Below are 18,329 nucleotides of genomic sequence, written 5' to 3' on the forward strand. Positions count from 1 at the left end.
GCAAATCATAATGAATCATACTGATATGTGCATCAAATTTGAATGTGAAAACAAATGGCAGTGTGGCGTATCTAATTGGGATCCAATTAATATATTCATCACACAAAAAATGTATTTGTCAACAACAAAAAAGGTGTCATTTAAAATTACAGCTACGGTTTCAAGTTACACGAAAAAAGGAAAAAGGTCATTACATTATGAGTCAGGCAATCTTAGTATGCTAACCAATCCCTAAAAGAAAGAACTGATACTGTGACATACAACTACAATTACAAAGCACTTCAACTTCAACACAATCGCATGATGGTGACCAAAGTCCACAGCTGAATCCATAGTGGCGACATTCAGAGTGGCTAATGATTTCAAGCAGCTGCTTACTAGATATCGAAAACAATTCATGGTAATTTCATCAGTATTAGTAACCTGCTGACAAGCTAGAGTTCTTAGTAAATTACGCATTTTGTGTATCACTCGTTAGAGGAATCGGGGCTCACTATCGGCGTAATGGTCAATGAGTCTTTGTGCTTCTCTGATGCCCGTCATGTAGGCCCCATGAGTGGTGGTGTAGAAGTTCACGTGGGTGGCCTCGCCAGCAAACAGCACCTGAAGAGGCTGAACATACCAGAGTAGAGGTCAATTCGGGGAGTAAGTTGAAATTCTATTCATCAATTGAAAAATCTTCATAGAAAACAATGGATAATTTCCATTTCATGAATATAATTTTAATTCACTGAATTGACTGATTAAATTGAAAACTGAATTGACCCCAGGACTGACAGACACAAACACACAAACTTTGGTCACTGAGTATTATCTTTACTGTAAATCACATGTGTATATTGTGCAATTCTACAACGCATCGTTTAAAAAAAAAAGAGGTCACAGTCTACAAAGTACCACCAACTCAGTTGGTATTTGGTATATGATATTGGCTTCAAATGCAGATACTGAACAAAAATATCTCCTGCATAAAATCTGATTAAGGGTCAGCTTGCCGACCATAAAATGAATATTGACTGAGATCATTCTGAGTGATACCGTGGCTTAATTGATGCCATCTCAAATGCAAGTTAGCTAACTTAAGAGACATATCGCTGGTTCATACACTTACAAACTTGACTGTGTGTGTACCAATATTAGCCATGTCAAACTACTGTACATGCTTACTAACATGTTATTAGGAAGTAGGTATGTCAATGATATTAGTTATTGCAATAATGAGCAGTTAGAAGCATGCTTAATGTTACTAGAAGCTATCTTCATTTTAAAGTGTTGCCAACTGTACATGAAAGTTGTTGTCAGAATCATGTGCGCTCCGGAAGGGTTGTGAACGTCATGTACTGTACCTTTGCCTGTGAGTATCAAGCCTCACAGGGCAAAGGAAGAGGGGCTGCCAGGGCTGTGTGTTCCCTCACAGCGTCCACTCCTGGAGGGGGGTACGTATATGACCCACGGACAAAACGCTCACTCCCCCACTTGGACATCAGGACCTGGGCTGGCTCTGGTACTGACCAGCCAGTGAAGGACCTGAGCATTCTGTCAAAACACAAGCCTGACTGTTACTCATCCTGAACATTCTCACACAGTTTGCCAAAAGAATAGCTGACTAATGATGGGATTAAAAGTGATGACTGTGTGTTTCTGATTTAATTCTTCATGCATGCATTCTCACACAGTTTTTTTGCTTTGTGAGCAATAGCTCATGCTTGAATGTTGCAAAATAGGTTGTTTAAAAATAAGAATAGCTTATTTTACTTAAGAGTTTTCTTTACAAAGTCACTTTTGTCATCAAGCACAAAACAATAGCAGAATAAAATGTCCTTAAATATTAGTGTGGTAAACCATTATAGGGTATTTAAGGGCATAAAAAGCATGGAATCTGAGGCCATCTACAGACACCACCTTAAAGGCAGGGTGAAAGGTTCAACATGAATGTCACATATCTCAGTGATGAGATATGATGGCCACAACTCTCTCCCACACACTCAATGATTGAACCTTTGACCTGTGCACCTGATTGATAAGCAGACCTGATACACACCTTACACACACCTCTCCCACTATCTTCTCGTCCAGGCTCTCCATGTGTCTGGCCTCCCGGCCTGTGATCCAGCCGCAGAGGACTGTGGGATGGCGGGCCACCGTGTCAAAGCCACAGATCTTCTTATACCACATGTCTCTCCAGGCTCCACCCTCTGACTGAGAGTGCTGGTATACCTCCTCATCCTCGGGCCCAGCGTCCCACACCAGCTGGATCCCGGCACAGTCGTGGGGCCAGAACCTGTCCTCGAACCGCAGGTAAATCTTGTCCACTGTGCCGAAGCCCAGTCTCTCAATGGCGTCGGCCTTGGACTTGGGGAGGGCTGGCTCAAACATGGCCACGGCATTCTCTTTCAGGAAGCCTAAAGGGACGGTCACGATGACGTGGTCTGCCATGAAGCACTGTCCCCCCTGGCACAGCACTCTGACTGGACGGGTGTGGTTCTTCTCCTCCTGCAGGGCCCAGTGGATGCTGTGTACCGGCCTGTCACACAGCAAGGCTCCAGGCGGAAGGTTGACCAAGAGGGTGTCTGCTAGGGCCTGATAGCCTCCGGGGCCCAGAGAATTGAAGAAGCCCCCCTCCAAGGCCACATAGTGACCCAGCTGCGAGGCAGACACCTCATAGAGGGAGGAGCTGGCCTCATCTGTGCATTCGCTCCTCTTGCACCACTCGAATACCCTCGGGCCGTCCTCCAAGGCCGCCAGGGGTGACTGGGCGAACTCCTCATCCAGGTAGCCCCCCAGGCTCTGACTGCTGTGCCTAGGCTCCAACTCTGATTCGAAGGCCCTGGAGGTGAGCCCGCTGAAAAAGGAACACACCTGCTCCACCTCGTCCACCGGAAGCTGTCGCCTGCTTTCACGGAAGAAGTAGTCCCTAGGGGTGACTGAGCCTGGCAGGCACATGATGCTGGCTGAGCCTCTCTCCTCCAGCAGCAGGCCCTGCTCCTGGGCTAGCAGGAAAAGAGGGTTGGCCTCCTGACCGTGGATCCAGTTGGCCCCCAGCTCAATTACATTCTGGCCAAAGGGTCTTGTGGTGTAGACCCGGCCTCCGGGCCTGCTCATAGCCTCCAGGACATGGATGTGCCGAAAGCCAGCTTTCACCAGGGTGGAAGCTGCAGATAAGCCTGATAGACCAGCACCAACCACCACCACTCTGGCAGCACTGTGTGGACTCATTCTGCAGTGAGCTGTCTCCTGAGGGAAGGAGGTGAGAATGGTACAGTTTTTGCCCTGTCACCATAGAATTGCTTGGGACACATTCCTTCACCAAAAACTAAACTTTCCAATTGCATGCTGTATTTGTGCAGCTGTTTAACAACAAATAATAGACCATTTCAGTTGCTCAAAAGTTTAGCCAAAAATGTAAGGGACAGTGGGGTAAGTCATGCCAAAGGTTTAGTTGAGTCACTCTTTGTTTCTAGGAAACTATACACAAAATGAATCATGTGACCAAATATTTAAGAAGATGTCATCATGTTATGGAGTCTGTGAAGGAAGAAACCACATGGAAAAATGGAGGTAAAAAAAGGTATTAATCAAGTCCAATGAATGTATTGTGTTATAGGTTTCATGATGCTTGTATCTAAGCCAAAATACATGGTCTTAAAACTGTTTCATACATTAGTTGGGGTCTCTATAAGCTACAAGATGAGGTCCTAAACCTATCACGAAAGTTTATCCTTGTAGCTGTGTGGGCTAATATAGTCAAAATGGTTGCTTTGGGGTAAATTGTGCCCTTTGGCGAGTTGAGCCAATGGCTAATCAATATAACCCATACAAATGATTACATTTTGTTCGTTTTATGCATAATATGAATAGTATTTTGAAGACACCCCGCATTTGTTTGATTCAAGTTGCCTCTAAGCCACACTTGAAGTGTTTTATTCACAGGCATAATGCAAGGCATTATGGCTGGGATAGGAGTTCACACCCGGGCCTGAGCCTATGTTAAAAGTGTACAAAAAAAATACAAAGTGTTAGAAATGTGTCGCTGTTCTCAATTTATCGCCGAGACCTAGCGCTGAGTGTCCTGGTGGGCGTAGTTCTTCCTGATGTCGTATTACCTCTAGGTGTCGACTCAGTCTGCCCAGATTGCAATACACTATTTTGGTCAATTCTGTTTTCCCGGTTAAATTTGTCCTGGTTTTCGAGTCTTCCTCGTTTTTTCATATTTTCACTCTCAAAATCACAACAATGCTTAAACCACATCAGGAGCACGTTTGAGGTCTGGGAACAATCAATACAGTACATTTGGAGGGTGTAGTTGCCCTTTAATTCAATTGCTCGCTTAGCGAGAACGGGTTGTGTTTGGCTAGCGATGTTTTTGAACTCTACAATGTACAGTGTATCAATTTCTCTCATACCTAGCGCCGACTCCTAGTTGGCATAGTTCTTCCTGATGTCGTATTACCTCTAGGTGCCAACGCTGTCAGCCTCGACGGTAATACACTCGTGTCCCCTCCATGGACTGACATACATAAAGCATCCTTTATTCTGGCTGCGAAGGCATCGGTTTCCTCCTTAACTAGATTTAATAGCTCGTCTATGGAACAAAATATGGGAAATTTGCGTACTATACTGTTAATAAAACACACATGTCCACCACACTGTATGTGGCTAATGCTACTTCCTGATGTTGTGGTGCGTGTTCAGCCAGTGGTAAACAAGACTCACGAGGTGTGCAACATCCGGAAGTTGTCAGAAAATCCTGAAAATGGTGGTGGGAAATTATTTTATATTAAGAGAGCACAAATATTTTCCCCATTTTTTTTAACCGACAAGCCATTAAGTCTAGTTCAGGAGGAAACCGAATCAAGTTTTCACAACCTTGTACGTGGCTTGATTCATGCGTCCTTCACAAAGACAAATCTTCCCGATTCCAGCCTTGCTGAAGCACCCCCAGATCGTCACCGATCCTCCACCAAATTTCACAGTGAGTGCGAGACCTGGAGAGGCCTACAAGCCACAGTGTCTCGCACCCACTGTGAAATTTGGTGGAGGAAGAAAACATGCTTCCTTCTGCTCTGGTAATATTTGGGATAAATGTTGTCAGTAGTTTATAGAATAAACCAAACACATACCTAGAAATAGTAAAATGCAGTGGTCTCTTAATTTTTTCCAGAGCTGTGTACTTTTCATAGTCATGGTACGCTTTGTGTAAAATTGAAAGTAAAAAATAAATTTAAAAAATAACTCAATTTCAACAACAAACAAAAAGTGGATTGTTATCCATCCTCCCCGATTCAGAATATATAATTTTCACAGTCATGGCAAGCTTTGTCTAAGAGCTGTTGAAGATTAAAAGCCGGAAAAGAAAACATATCAACATTTCCATCCCAAAAAAGCAATTCATCTTGTTCACCCCCCATGTTCCGACACACTTTTAACGTGGCACCATCATAAGATGCGACCTGTCAGTTTGTAACATTTCTGCCCCTGTTATTGTTAAGTGGAAACGTTTAGCAGTAACAACAGCTCAGCCGCGAAGTCACAGAATGGAACAGCCAAGTGTTGAAGTGCGTAGCGCATCAAAATCGTCTGTCCTCAGTTGCAACACTCAGTAGTGAGGTACAAACTGCCTCTGGAAGGGACATCAACACAATAATTGTTCTTCGGGAGCTTCATGAAATGGGTTTCCATGGCCAAGCAACTGCAAACAAGCCTAAGATCACCATGTGCAATGCCAAGCTTCAGCTGGAATGGTGTAAAGCTCGACGCCATTGGACTCGGGAGCAGTGGAAACGCGCTCTCTGGAGTGAGGAATCACGCTTCATCATCTAGCAGACCGACGGACAATTCTGGGTTTGGCGGATGCCAGGAGAACGCTACCTGCACCAATGCATAGTGCCAACTGTGAAGTTTGTTGAAGAATAAATAATGGTCTGGGGCTGTTTTTCATGGTTTGGACTAGGCCTCTTAGTTCCAGTGAAGGGAAATCTTAACTCTACAGCACACAATGTCATTCGAGACGACCAATGCATAGTGCTAACTGTGAAGTTTGTTGAAGAATAAATAATGGTCTGGGGCTGTTTTTCATGGTTTGGACTAGGCCCCTTAGTTACAGTGAAGGGAAATCTTAACGCCACAGCACACAATGGCATTCGAGACGATTCTGTGCTTCCAACTTTGTGGCAACAGTTTGGGGAAGGCCCTTTCCTGTTTCAGCATGTCAATGCCCCTGTGCACAAAGCGAGGTCCATACAGAAATGGTTTGTCAAGATCGGTGAGGAAGAACTTGACTGGCTTGCACAGAAACCTGACCTCATCCCCATTGAACACCTTTGGGATGAATTGGAACACAGACTGCGAGCCAGGCCTAATAGGCCAACATCAGTTTCCGACCTCACTATTGCTCTTGTGGCTGAACAGAAGCAACTCCCCGCAGCAATGTTCCAACATCTAACTGCATGTTAGGGACTGAAAGAAAACAGACAGCCTGTGAGCTTTGCACACTCTTGGCATCTCAACCAGCTTCACCTGGAATGCTTTTCCAACAGTCTTGAACGAGTTCCCACATATGCTGAGCACTTGTTGGCTGCTTTTCCTTCCCTCTGTGGTCCAACTCATCCCAAACCATCTCAATTGGGTTGAGGTCGGGGGATTGTGGCCAGGTCATCTGATGCAGCACTTCATCACTCTCCTTTTATGTCAAATAGCCCTTACACAGCCTGGAGGTGTGTTGGGTCATTGTCCTGTTGAAAAACAAATGGTCCCACTAAGTTCAAACCAGATGTGATGGCATATTGCTGCAGAATGCTGTAGTAGCCATGCTGGTTATGTGTGCCTTGAATTGTAAATAAATCACAGACAATGTCACCAGCAAAGCACCATCACATGCTCCTCCTCCATGCTTCACGGTGGGAACCACACATGCGGAGATCATCCATTCACCTACTCCGCGTCTCACAAAGACACGGCGGTTGGAACCAAGCATCTCAAATTTGGACTCATTAGACCAAAGGATAGATTTCCACCAGTCTAATGTCCATTGCTCATGTTTATTGGCCCAAATAAGTATCCTCTTCTTATTGGTGTCCTTTAGTAGTGGTTTCTTTGCAGGAAGTCAACCATGAAGGCCTGATTTATGCAGTCGCCTCTGAACAGTTGATGTTGAGATGTGTCTGTTACTTGAACACTCTGTGAAGCACTTATTTGGGCTGCAATTTCTGAGGCTGGTAACTCTAATGAACTTATCCTCTGCAGCAGAGTTAATTCTGGATCTTCCTTTCCTGTGGCGGTCCTCATGAGAGAGAGACCGGTGACTACCTCATGAAGCTGGTTGAAAGAATGCCAAGAGTGTACAAAACTGTCATCAAGGCAAAGGGTGGCTCCTTTGAAGAATCTCAAACATAAAATATATTTTGATCTGTTTAACACTTGTTTGGTTACTACATGATTCCATATGTGATTTTAGAGTTTTGATATTTTCACTATTATTCTACAATGTGGAAAAATAAAGGAAAACAGTGGAATGAGTAGTGTGTCCAAACTTTTGACTGGTAACTTTATTTTTCCTAGCATCTATGCGGAGCAATACTGGTAAGGGAGAACAGGAGCGACTTTAGAAGATGGCAGAAAAGGAAATAAGGAAGAAAGTGGAGCATATTATTAATAGACATGGAGTGGAGGATAACACAGGCCTTCTAAAAGATCTAGTGAAGGAGAAGATAATGGACAAGAAAAAAAGGAAAGCAGTGGAAACGTTTGAGGGAATATGGAATGAGGGATTTCACAGAACTTTTGGAAGAACTTTAGGAAATGGAGTAGGACGAGTGTGAAGATGAATTAGATGTGGTGGCAGGTGCAGTGATGACTGTTGAGAAGAAGTTGAGTGTAGAGGGAAGCAGTGTGACAAGGAAGGTTGGTTTCAAGTACAAAAAAAGGGATACGTGTTTCAGTAGCTCAGTGATGGGCCCTGACGAGAGTGTGGATGAAGTTCCTGCAGTGAGGACCACCAAGGTCGGGCCGTGTCCGAGGATGTAAAGGATGATTCTGGGCCAGCGCGAGTGATATTTGTGTAGAGAATGGATCCTTCCATTTTGGCTGATCAATATGTGGTGGTAGGTTGAGTGGAGAAGAGTTTTTTTTTATTTTTTTATTTTACCTTTATTTAACCAGGTAGGCAAGTTGAGAACAAGTTCTCATTTACAATTGCGACCTGGCCAAGATAAAGCAAAGCAGTTCGACAGATACAACGACACAGAGTTACACATGGAGTAAAACAAACATACAGTCAATAATACAGTATAAACAAGTCTATATACAATGTGAGCAAATGAGGTGAGAAGGGAGGTAAAGGCAAAAAAGGCCATGGTGGCAAAGTAAATACAATATAGCAAGTAAAACACTGGAATGGTAGTTTTGCAATGGAAGAATGTGCAAAGTAGAAATAAAAATAATGGGGTGCAAAGGAGCAAAATAAATAAATAAATTAAAATTAAATACAGTTGGGAAAGAGGTAGTTGTTTGGGCTAAATTATAGGTGGGCTATGTACAGGTGCAGTAATCTGTGAGCTGCTCTGACAGTTGGTGCTTAAAGCTAGTGAGGGAGATAAGTGTTTCCAGTTTCAGAGATTTTTGTAGTTCGTTCCAGTCATTGGCAGCAGAGAACTGGAAGGAGAGGCGGCCAAAGAAAGAATTGGTTTTGGGGGTGACTAGAGAGATATACCTGCTGGAGCGTGTGCTACAGGTGGGTGCTGCTATGGTGACCAGCGAGCTGAGATAAGGGGGGACTTTACCTAGCAGGGTCTTGTAGATGACATGGAGCCAGTGGGTTTGGCGACGAGTATGAAGCGAGGGCCAGCCAACGAGAGCGTACAGGTCGCAATGGTGGGTAGTATATGGGGCTTTGGTGATAAAACGGATTGCACTGTGATAGACTGCATCCAACTTGTTGAGTAGGGTATTGGAGGCTATTTTGTAAATGACATCGCCAAAGTCGAGGACTGGTAGGATGGTCAGTTTTACAAGGGTATGTTTGGCAGCATGAGTGAAGGATGCTTTGTTGCGAAATAGGAAGACTGTTGAGTTGGTGAAAGTAACTAGGAGTGGACTAGGGATGATTTGTTGTGTTTCTTCAGCCCAGGGGGAGCGGGTGCTCCGGGTCACGCGATTAGAGACAATAAATGTGACTTGCTTTGATCTCCAGAGCAGGGCACCTTTGAAAGGAGTGATAACGTGGGTAGCATTAAATGTTGAGGAAGATCAGTTGAAAGTGAAGATTCCCGGTGTCTGTTCGCCATTTGTTGCGACCAAGGTTGGGTAGGTGACTTTCTAAATGTAATCTGTTAGTTACTAGTTACCTGTCCAAAATTGTAATCAGTTATGTAACTTTTGGATTATCCAAAGTCAGTAACAATCTGATTACATTCAGTTACTTTTAGATGACCTTCCCCTTTAGAGGCATTAGAAGAAGATAAAAATGTATGTTACCAATTGAACGACATCTATTGCAGAATAAATCAATGTTCAAGTTTACATAGCTGGCCATATATGGATGTACAATTTTACTTTATGGGTTGGTTATGTAGGCTGCTTTTAACCCATTACCTTCTACATAATACGATTAAATTATAAATTACATCTTTACATTAAAAACCAAAGTCTATCAGAATTACAGTCATTCCAGTAAATGTTATACCCCTTGATCTTCAAGAATAGGACTTGGAAATATGGAAGTATAGATTAGCCAAATTGCTTTACCTGAGCATAACCCAAAAACTAAGGACTTATTAGCCAGGCCTACTCTATTGCTTATGATTTTGTTGTCATGGAGGACTGATTGGCCTCACTGGTTCAAGTTGAAAATAATGCTGCCCTCATGGAATGGCATGCTGTACTTCCGGCGCCGACAGAGATGGCCGCCTCGCTTCGCATTCCTAGGAAACTATGCAGTTTTTTGTTTTTTTCACGTGTTATTTCTTACACTAGTACCCCAGGTCATCTTAGGTTTCTTTACATACAGCCGAGAAGAACTACTGAATATAAGATCAGCGTCAACTCACCATCAGTACGACCAAGAATATGTTTTTCGCGACGCGGATCCTGTGTTCTGCCTTACAACCAGTGTAACCGAGTGGATCACATGCAGCGACCAAAAAAAAAACGACTCAGAAAAAGAGGGAAACGAAGCGGTCTTCTGGTCAGACTCCGGAGACGGGCACATCGTGCACCACTCCCTAGCATTCTTCTTGCCAATGTCCAGTCTCTTGACAACAAGGTTGATGAAATCCGAGCAAGGGTAGCATTCCAGAGGGACATCAGAGACTGTAACGTTCTTTGCTTCACGGAAACATGGCTCACTGGAGAGACGCAATCCGAAGCGGTGCAGCCAGCGGGTTTCTCCACGCATCGCGCCGACAGAAGCAAACATCTTTCTGGTAAGAAGACGGGCGGGGGGCGTATGTCTTATGGCCAACGTGACATGGTGTGATGAAAGAAACATACAGGAACTCAAATCCTTCTGTTCACCTGATTTAGAATTCCTCACAATCAAATGTAGACCGCATTATCTACCAAGAGAATTCTCTTCGATTATAATCACAGCCGTATATATCCCCCCAAGCAGACACATCGATGGCTCTGAACGAACTTTATTTAACTCTCTGCAAACTGGAAACGATTTATCCGGAGGCTGCATTCATTGTAGCTGGGGATTTTAACAAGGCTAATCTGAAAACAAGACTCCCTAAATTTTATCAGCATATCGATTGCGCAACCAGGGGTGGAAAGACCCTGGATCATTGTTACTCTAACTTCCGCGACGCATATAAGGCCCTGCCCCGCCCCCCTTTCGGAAAAGCTGACCACGACTCCATTTTGTTGATCCCTGCCTACAGACAGAAACTAAAACAAGAAGCTCCCACGCTGAGGTCTGTCCAACGCTGGTCCGACCAAGCTGACTCCACACTCCAAGACTGCTTCCATCACGTGGACTGGGAGATGTTTCGTATTGCGTCAGATAACAACATTGACGAATACGCTGATACGGTGTGCGAGTTCATTAGAACGTGCGTTGAAGATGTCGTTCCCATAGCAACGATTAAAACATTCCCTAACCAGAAACCGTGGATTGATGGCAGTATTCGTGTGAAACTGAAGGCACGAACCACTGCTTTTAATCAGGGCAAGGTGTCTGGTAACATGACTGAATACAAACAGTGCAGCTATTCCCTCCGCAAGGCTATCAAACAAGCTAAGCGCCAGTACAGAGACAAAGTAGAATCTCAATTCAACGGCTCAGACACAAGAGGTATGTGGCAGGGTCTACAGTCAATCACGGACTACAGGAAGAAACCCAGCCCAGTCACGGACCAGGATGTCTTGCTCCCAGGCAGACTAAATAACTTTTTGCCCACTTTGAGGACAATACAGTGCCACTGACACGGCCTGCAACGGAAACATGCGGTCTCTCCTTCACTGCAGCCGAAGTGAGTAAGACATTTAAACGTGTTAACCCTCGCAAGGCTGCAGGCCCAGACGGCATCCCCAGCCGCGCCCTCAGAGCATGCGCAGACCAGCTGGCCGGTGTGTTTACGGACATATTCAATCAATCCCTATACCAGTCTGCTGTTCCCACATGCTTCAAGAGGGCCACCATTGTTCCTGTTCCCAAGAAAGCTAAGGTAACTGAGCTAAACGACTACCGCCCCGTAGCACTCACATCCGTCATCATGAAGTGCTTTGAGAGACTAGTCAAGGACCATATCACCTCCACCCTACCTGACACCCTTGACCCACTCCAATTTGCTTACCGCCCAAATAGGTCCACAGACGATGCAATCTCAACCACACTGCACACTGCCCTAACCCATCTGGACAAGAGGAATACCTATGTGAGAATGCTGTTCATCGACTACAGCTCGGCATTCAACACCATAGTACCCTCCAAGCTCGTCATCAAGCTCGAGACCCTGGGTCTCGACCCCGCCCTGTGCAACTGGGTACTGGACTTCCTGACGGGCCGCCCCAGGTGGTGAGGGTAGGCAACAACATCTCCTCCCCGCTGATCCTCAACACTGGGGCCCCACAAGGGTGCGTTCTGAGCCCTCTCCTGTACTCCCTGTTCACCCACGACTGCGTGGCCATGCACGCCTCCAACTCATTCATCAAGTTTGCGGACGACACAACAGTGGTAGGCTTGATTACCAACAACGACGAGACGGCCTACAGGGAGGAGGTGAGGGCCCTCGGAGTGTGGTGTCAGGAAAATAACCTCACACTCAACGTCAACAAAACTAAGGAGATGATTGTGGACTTCAGGAAACAGCAGAGGGAACACCCCCATCCACATCGATGGAACAGTAGTGGAGAGGGTAGCAAGTTTTAAGTTCCTCGGCATACACATCACAGACAAACTGAATTGGTCCACTCACACAGACAGCATCGTGAGGAAGGCGCAGCAGCGCCTCTTCAACCTCAGGAGGCTGAAGAAATTCGGCTTGTCACCAAAAGCACTCACAAACTTCTACAGATGCACAATCGAGAGCATCCTGGCGGGCTGTATCACCGCCTGGTATGGCAACTGCACCGCCCTCAACCGTAAGGCTCTCCAGAGGGTAGTGAGGTCTGCACAACGCATCACCGGGGGCAAACTACCTGCCCTCCAGGACACCTACACCACCCGATGCTACAGGAAGGCCATAAAGATCATCAAGGACATCAACCACCGAGCCACTGCCTGTTCACCCCGCTGCCATCCAGAAGGCGAGGTCAGTACAGGTGCATCAAAGCTGGGACCGAGAGACTGAAAAACAGCTTCTATCTCAAGGCCATCAGACTGTTAAACAGCCACCACTAACATTGAGTGGCTACTGCCAACACACTGTCAATGACACTGACTCTTCTCCAGCCACTTTAATCATGGGAATTGATGGGAAATGATGTAAATATATCACTAGCCACTTTAAACAATGCTACCTTATATAATGTTACTTACCCTACATTGTTCATCTCATATGCATACGTTGATACTGTACTCTATATCATCGACTGCATCCTTATGTAATACATGTATCACTAGCCACTTTAACTATGCCACTTGGTTTACATACTTATCTCATATGTATATACTGTACTCGATATCATCTACTGTATCTTGCCTATGCTGCTCTGTACCATCACTCATTCATATATCCTTATGTACATATTCTTTATCCCCTTACACTGTGTATGACAGTAGTTTTTTTTGGAATTGTTAGTTAGATTACTTGCTCGTTATTACTGCATTGTCGGAACTAGAAGCACAAGCATTTCGCTACACTCGCATTAACATCTGCTAACCATGCGTATGTGACAAATAAAATTTGATTTGATTTGATTTGCTTTGGGCACTACTGAAATGTGCTATTTACATGTGAAAAATGAATGCCATGTGCTGCATTTGCTATAGGCCTATTGTTTATCTTTCTGTTGGTGACACTTTGATATCTTGATAATATGCAGCTGTTTAAAGGGCAAATCCACATATGAAGCCCTGACCTCAATCCTATAGAAAATTTGTGGACAGAACTGAAAAATCATGTGTGAGCAAGGAGGCCTACACATCTGACTCAGTTACATCAGCTCTGTCAGGAGGAACGGGACAAAATTCACCCAACTTATTGTGGGAAGCTTGTGGAAGGTTACCCGAAACGTTTGACCCAACTTAAACAATTTGAAGGCAATGCTACCAAATACCAATTGAGTGTATGTAAACTTCTGACCCACTGGGAATGTGATGAAAGAAATAAAAGCTGAAATAAATTATTCTCTCTATTAATCTGACTTTTCACATTCTTAAAATAAAGTGATGATCCTAACTGACCTAAAACATGGCATTTTACTGGGATTAAATGTCAGGAATTGTGAAAAACTGAGTTTAAATGTATTTGGCTAAGGTGTATGTAAACGTCTGACATCAACCGTATATACAGTATATATATACAGTATATATATATATAGATACATATATATATATAGAGAGAGAGAGAGAGAGAGAGAGAGAGTCCAAAAATGGATGTAGCAACTACAGATTGCCCCTTTAAATTAATAATCAAAACTGCGGGTTATTGCTAATGTTTCCATTAGGGCTATGGATAAAAAAAATATCAGCATGAATTAGATTGAGCAAATAGACATTTAGATTGGTGAACAGTCATCCACAACAACCACCATAGCTAGGCGCAAATAGCTAAATGAGAGAGCAGCAGTGTGATTCACATCAATGTGCTATGTAGATATCAATAATAAGTGATATCCGTATCGCCTTTAGACTATACCACTGCTGTTGTCCTTACCTCCAAGTATTTATTCAAGTTGATTAATCTTTAGATGCCAACAGCTGTCGCACCACTGTAAGACATAGCTTGGACTGTAGCCTGGTTACAAAAACCTATTCCTGATCTTTTCCAGCGATCCATCAAACATATTTGGTGTGTCATCATGGTGGTTTCTGACTTGTGCTCAGACATGCTCAAGTGGAACAAACTTAAACTTGCACCTTTTTTCAATGTTGATTTAAATGTCATTGAGAAAACAAAGAAGTGTGAAAGCATTTTTAATACGCTACTCCCCAACCCTGGTTGCGACACAGATCCTGCCGGAGAGCGTTGGGAAACGGAAAATAAGTTGTCTGTTCTGTTGAGTTTTGTTGTAATCTTTGGCAGATAAGGTTAGGGTAGGAAGTGAGAGTTATCCCGTGAAATACTTCGGTGTTTAATGGGTCAAATTTATGGGCATGTTGCAGCAGTAAGTAGGAGGGAGAGTCCTAGATGTGAGAAGTGTGCAAGAGCGCATGAGATGATGGAATGTGTAGTTTGGATGAGGTTGCTACCGTCAGTGTAGTACAGATAGTGTCGTATGCGGAAGTGGTGAAGAGAGTGGTAGAGGAAGATGGGTACAGGGTGAGGGATCCTGAGAGGATTCCTGCGATTAGGCAGAGACTAATAGAGAGTGATGGGAAGAATACTGTATTTGCTTCAGTAAGGTAGTTTTCTTGGCATTCATAGCTATGGTTGCCAATTGTACTGCATAAATTATTAAATTTTTTAAATCACAGAAAATAAAAGGTTGTTGGCAGCAGCAGAGAAATACTTGGGACTGCGAAGTTTTACTGCATAACAGTTGCAGGGGGTGTTGTTCTGACTTCACAGACGTTGGTCTGGAGTGGGATTAGATAGGTTAAATAGTGGAATGTGGTGGGGTGGTATAGAGGACTATTTTCCCTATGCTAAGTAGACTAGCTAAATATGTAGTTTAAAATGTATTGGGATGTAAGCTAAGGTTTCAGTCAAACAGGCTATACATTTAAGCAATAAGGCACGAAGGGGTGTGGTATATGGCCAATATACCACAGCTAAGGGCTGTTCATAGGCACGACGTAATGCGGAGTGCCTGGATACAGCCCTTAGCCGTGGTATATTGGCCATATACCACAATCCCCTGAGGTGCCTTATTGCTATTAGAAACTGGTTACAAATGCAATTAGAGCAGTAAAAATACATGTTTTGTCATACCTGTGGTATACAGTCTGATATACCACGGCTGTCAGCGAATCAGCATTCAGGGCTCAAATCAAGTTTATAATTGAAAACAATTGCAGCCTACCTGTGTTGATTTCGATAGCATATAGCCTAGGCAGGCTGGGCTGTGAAACTCAAGGACTCAGATTTCAAGAGAGAATACTGTTATGTAGGAAGAAGAAGACTAAAGTCTTTATAAACTGCTTGGGTGTGTCTACAACTCTCCTCACATTGTTGAGCTAACATAACTGGTTAGTTAAAGTATGGTGGCTCCCGTAGGACATTTTAAGTTGAGTAAAAAGGAACACACAGCAATAATATACAAGGGCTACATAGCGACCATAACAAAAACAACTGTTTATATGGATTCTCATGATAATTAAAATTGTCATACGCTATGCACTGTATATGGATTGATGCTCTCTACTCTCTCACGCAAATTCTGACTCCGTTGACAATGCCTCTCCATGTGATTTCTGCTTTAAATTCTGGACTAAAATCTCACACTGGGTAGGCTAGCCTTTGGACCCATACAGTTTAGCACAGTTAGAACAAGGAGGAGTTCTTCGAATGTCTTCGGTAGTCCTCTTTATAACACGTTATAAAACGCAAAATAAAATGTATCTTGCAGTGGCATCTTAAGAACACTCTGGGATTCTATTTTATTAATTTGTGCGCTCCATAATTTGTACATTCATGCATATCCAGACCTCATTACAACTAGCCGGACATGTAGCTACAGCAGCTGTTTGACAGCATGTTCTTCCTGGTGACTGTTATGCTACTGACATCTTCTGGACATTATTAGAACATTATTTTGCAATATTGCCAGGTACCAATGACTGATTTTATTACTGATAGGGAAATGGAAAAGGGGATACCAAGTCAGCTGTACAACTGAATGCAATCAACTGAAATGTGTCTATTGCATCATTTAACTCAACCCCTGTGAATCAGAGAGGTGAGGGGGGTGCCTTAAACGATATCGCCGCCCAGGGAGCAATGGGTTAATTGCCTTGCTCAGGGGCAGAATGACTGATTTTTACCTCATCGGCTTGGAGATTTGATCCAGCAACCTTTCATTCTGTGGTATTGGTGCACCAGTATGAAGTTGATGTAAAGTATGTTAGTAAAACATTTTTTTTTTTTTTACAGCAGGCCTACTCAAACACACAGACAAATATCAAGTTTACAACATCATTGTAGTGAATTTATTTAATTTAAATATAGAACAGACTTTCCACAGAGAGAATTTTTTTTTTTTTCAATTTAAAATTAAAACAAAACAGTGTGGTCTAGATATAGCAATTTATATAGTAGCCTACATTTTAATGAGTCATTGTAAAGCATTTTCAGAATTCCCAACATAGAAGACAGCTGAACCCCAACTAAACCAACTAGTACATAACGTTCTGAGAACCATATGTTTCTTAAGGCGTGGCCTATGGTTATTTTGCATACAACCTTCCCACAACTTTCTGATAATGGTGCAGGATAGTTTCTTGGTGTTGGAACATTCTCAGCACATTTTAAGGAACTTGACAACAAAAAATTGTACACTGAACAAAAATATAAATAACATGTAAAGTGCTAGTTTCAAGAGCTGAAATAAAAGATCCTACACATTTTCCATTTGCACATAAAGTGTATTTCTTTCAAATTTTGAGCACACATTTGTTTACATCCCTGTTTGTGAGCATTTCTCCTTTTCCACGATAATCCATCCACCTGACAGGTGTGGCACATCAAGAATCTGATTAAACAACAATCATTACACACATGCAGCTTGTGCATGGGACAATAAAAGGCCACTCTAAAATGTGCAGTTTTATCACACAACACAATGCCACAGAATTGAATGTTAATTTCTCTACCATAAGCCACCTCCAATGTTGTTTTAGAATTTTTTTTAGAACGTCCAACCAGCCTCACAAAATGCAGACCACGTGTAACCATGCCAGCCCAGGACCTCCAAATCCGGCTTCTTCACCTGCGGGATCATCTGAGACCAGCCACCTGGACAGCTGATGAAACTGAGGAGTATTTCTGTCTGTAATAATGCCCTTTTGTGGGGAAAAACTCATTCTGATTCATAGATTAGGACATAATTCATTCATTTCAAATGACTGATTTCATTATATGAACTGTAACTCAGTAAAATCATAGAAATTGTTGCATGTTGCAATTATATTTTTGTTCAGTATATTTTCTTGGTATTTCATTACCTTAACAAAAAAATTCCTAAAGGTATAAGATGGTTACATTTCATTTCAGTTTTGTTAATTTTCTAGGAATGTTCTCCAACTGGTTTGACATTGGGAATGTTCTCAAATAGTTTTGAGAATGTTAAGAAACAACATTCTTCTGTGGGAATTTCCTCGTGGTTCTATTTTCCTCATGGTTCTCATGGTTCTATTTAAAGTCATCTTCTCAAATTGTTCTGAAAAGGTTAAGAAAACTTTCCATAAAAACCACAAGAAAACTCTGTCAAGTTGGAAGTTGATTATTACTAGACAACGATCTTCATGTTTTGCTATAGATTTTCAAGACGATTTAAGTCAAAGATGTAACTAGGCCACTCAAGAACATTCGATGCTGTCTTGGTAAGCAACTCCAGTCGATATATTTGGCCTTTCCTGATGAAAGGTACATTTGTCTCCCAGTGTCTGTTGGAATGCAGACTGAAATAGGTTTTCCTCTTTTGCATGTGGTAAGCTCAATTCCATTTATTCTTATCCTAAAAAAGTGCCTAGTCCTTGCTGATGACAAGCATACACATAACATGAAGCA

At 43.1% G+C, this 18,329-nt stretch overlaps 1 protein-coding gene across 1 annotated transcript; it reads right to left on the reverse strand.

Annotated features, from left to right (window-relative positions):
• Positions 1 to 90: 90 nt before the first annotated feature.
• Positions 91 to 15,724, reverse strand: zgc:66484 (uncharacterized protein LOC327557 homolog). The gene is made up of 4 exons (XM_024388785.2): positions 15,625 to 15,724; positions 2,042 to 3,234; positions 1,347 to 1,536; positions 91 to 612 (listed from the first exon to the last, which is right to left on the reverse strand). Exons 1-3 carry the CDS (start codon positions 15,643 to 15,645, stop codon positions 1,362 to 1,364), a joined length of 1,389 nt encoding a protein of 462 aa, XP_024244553.1. The 5' UTR covers positions 15,646 to 15,724; the 3' UTR covers positions 91 to 612; positions 1,347 to 1,361.
• Positions 15,725 to 18,329: the final 2,605 nt, after the last annotated feature.

Source organism: Oncorhynchus tshawytscha, linkage group LG26, assembly GCF_018296145.1.
Source record: "Oncorhynchus tshawytscha isolate Ot180627B linkage group LG26, Otsh_v2.0, whole genome shotgun sequence".
Taxonomy (NCBI): Eukaryota; Metazoa; Chordata; class Actinopteri; order Salmoniformes; family Salmonidae; genus Oncorhynchus; species Oncorhynchus tshawytscha.

Bases quoted from the DNA above. Each gene is read 5' to 3' on its own strand.
- zgc:66484 (XM_024388785.2), bottom strand. From the start codon at position 15,645: ATGCTATCGAAATCAACACAG. The intron at 3,235-15,624 runs GTAGGCTGCAAT...TCCTTCCCTCAG, and splicing joins TGCTATCGAAATCAACACAG to GAGACAGCTCACTGCAGAAT. The intron at 1,537-2,041 runs GTGTGTATCAGG...GTGTTTTGACAG, and splicing joins GTGGGAGAGGTGTGTGTAAG to AATGCTCAGGTCCTTCACTG.